Below are 2,408 nucleotides of genomic sequence, written 5' to 3' on the forward strand. Positions count from 1 at the left end.
TGTGCGTGTGATTAGAAAGAAAAAAAAACAAACAGCTTTGACCAGATTAAAAACGTGACTGGACATGTCGATCACGTGATGCCCTTCCCCTCCACATCCATAAAAACGCCGAATAATTACGTAAATGTGTCCGCGAGGCGCCACAGGTGTCCGCTCTGCCCTCTGGCGGAATTCTAAACGTGATTGACAGCAGCGGCACAAACGTGACATGTGAGGACGGTATGGCTTCGCTCTTAAAGCCCCGTGAGCCGCGCGTGTCTGACTCGAGGCTTTTTTTTCGGAATTGTTGCGTCCGTACGACACCGTGGAGCCGCGCCGCTGATTAAAAACGTGATATGATTGGGTATGACTCGTAATATTGGCTGTTGTGTTTGCGCTGCGTCTCTTTACATCGCGGATTAAACGTGTTCGGAACATGGCACATTGTCGCACGAGGTCATTGTGGCACCTGTAATTGTCTTGTCTCCGCTCTTCTGATTAAAAACGTGACCGGAATATGAAACGCGCTCCGCTCGCTCTACGCGCGCCCGCGGCACCACCTGAAGCGGATCATTTTGTGGAACGCCTGTTTGAAGTCCTCGTTGGACATGGTGTAGATGATCGGGTTGATGAGGGAGTTGAGGTACCCGAGCCACGTGAAGATGTCGAAGAGCTCCGCGTGGAAACAAGAGGCGCACGAGGGCTCGAGCAGCGTGTAGATGAAGAAGGGCAGCCAGCACACGATGTACGCGCCCAGGATGATGCCCAGGGTCTTGGTGGCTTTGCGCTCTCTCGCGGCACAGATGCGTTTCTTCTCCAGCAGCGCGTCCGACACCGTGACTTTGACCTGACTGCACGGGGACGAGGACGGCTCGCAGCAGGACGGCGGCTCGCTGTTCGTGCCGTAGTTGAGGGACGTGGTGGACGCCACGGAGCCGGGGGAGTTGGTGATGAGATGCGCAGAGGTCAGCCTCTTCCCGGGCTTGTTGTTGGACTGTTTTAGAATGCGCTTCCGCGCCTCCACGTAGATGCGTCCGTACAGCGCGATCAGCAGCAGCGTGGGGATGTAGAAGGCGCCAAAGGTGGAGTAGATGGTGTAGAAGATGTGGTCCGTGTTCACGTTACAGCTCGTCACCTCCTCCGCTTTGACCTGCCTCCAGAAGAACGGCGGCAGGGAGATGGAGATGGCGATGACCCACGCGGTCGCGATCATCCCCGCCGCGCGCCTCGGCGTGCGCTTCTTGGCGTACTCCACCGCGTCCGTGATGGCCCAGTATCGGTCCAGCGCGATGACGCACAGGTGCAGGATGGACGCGGTGCAGCAGGTGATGTCGGAGGAGAGCCAGATGTCGCACATGACCTGCCCCAGAGTCCAGGTCTGCAGGACGGTGTAGAGCGCGCTGATGGGCATCACCAGCACCGACACCAGCAGGTCCGTGAGCGCCAGGGACGCGATCAGGAAGTTGGCCGGAGTGTGGAGCTTCCGGGACTTGTAGATGGTCACGATGACGAAGGCGTTGGAGAGGGTGGTCGCCAGGGTGATGAGCGCTAAAGTCGTCGCTAGTCCGGCGCGGAACGCCGCGCTGTTCCGCTCCGCCGCCGCGCCGCTCTCCGGGCGCGCGGTCACGTTATTCCATGAATCGTTGTTGGAGAAATTCAGCAGCAGCTCTCCAGACACGAGCTGCCTGGCCATCCCTCTCCTCTCTGTCGCGCGTCACATCACGGAAGCGGCAAAAGCGCAAAAATCAACCGAAAAAAGTCAGAAGGACGCGCCTTTAATGCGTCCACAGAACAGGCGCGACTCCATCCTCCCCGTTATCCACGGACGCGCTTCTGCCTCCTCTTCCTCATCCCGCTCTCTGCGTAAAGACAAAATCATCCAAAAACTCCACCGTGACGCGCCGACGCTTCATCCTTTCGCCTCCAAACGTCACATCGTCTCCATGTCAGAGGGTTTCCCGCGCGGCGCTCGGGTCTCGCGCTGGTCTGGACTCGGTCTCCGACTCGGGGCAGGTCTCGGTCCGGTCTTACTCCGCGCTCGCGCTCGGGTTTGGAGCTGGAATGCGTGAAACGTGCGCGCGTCTGCCGCTTTTATACCGCGCCCCCCCCCCCTCCCCTCTCTGTATATCTCCCTCTCTCTCTCTCTCTCTCCTCTCTCCTCTCTCCCTCTCTCTCTCTCTCTCTCTCTCTCTCTCTCTCTCTTTCTCTCTCAAGGTGAGTGTGTGTGTGTGTGTGTGTGTGGGGGGGGGGGGGGGGGGTCTCGCGGGAGCAGGACGTTTCTGGGCTCGTGGCTCGAACATAAAATCAGAGATGAACGTTTCAATTAGAGGAAGATAAATGTATGAACCAGAGCAGAACTAAACCAGGACTAAACCAGGATTAACTAACTCGGGACTAAACAAAAACTGAACCAGATCCAACCACGTCTA

General features: G+C 57.7%; 1 protein-coding gene across 1 annotated transcript; it reads right to left on the bottom strand.

The window, feature by feature from the left end:
* Window positions 1–517: 517 nt before the first annotated feature.
* Window positions 518–1,672, bottom strand: htr1b (5-hydroxytryptamine (serotonin) receptor 1B). The gene has a single exon (XM_020932028.2). The coding sequence runs from the start codon at window positions 1,670–1,672 to the stop codon at window positions 518–520; it is 1,155 nt and encodes a 384-aa protein (XP_020787687.2).
* Between the last annotated feature and the right edge of the window lie 736 nt (window positions 1,673–2,408).

Source organism: Boleophthalmus pectinirostris, unplaced genomic scaffold (genome assembly GCF_026225935.1).
Source record: "Boleophthalmus pectinirostris isolate CB_2022bp ecotype Guang Dong unplaced genomic scaffold, ASM2622593v1 HiC_scaffold_13, whole genome shotgun sequence".
In the NCBI taxonomy this organism is placed as follows: domain Eukaryota; kingdom Metazoa; phylum Chordata; class Actinopteri; order Gobiiformes; family Gobiidae; genus Boleophthalmus; species Boleophthalmus pectinirostris.

What these genes read in the sequence shown, in the direction of transcription:
- htr1b (XM_020932028.2), bottom strand. Translation starts at nt 1,672, where the DNA reads ATGGCCAGGCAGCTCGTGTCTGGAGAGCTGCTGCTGAATTTCTCCAAC.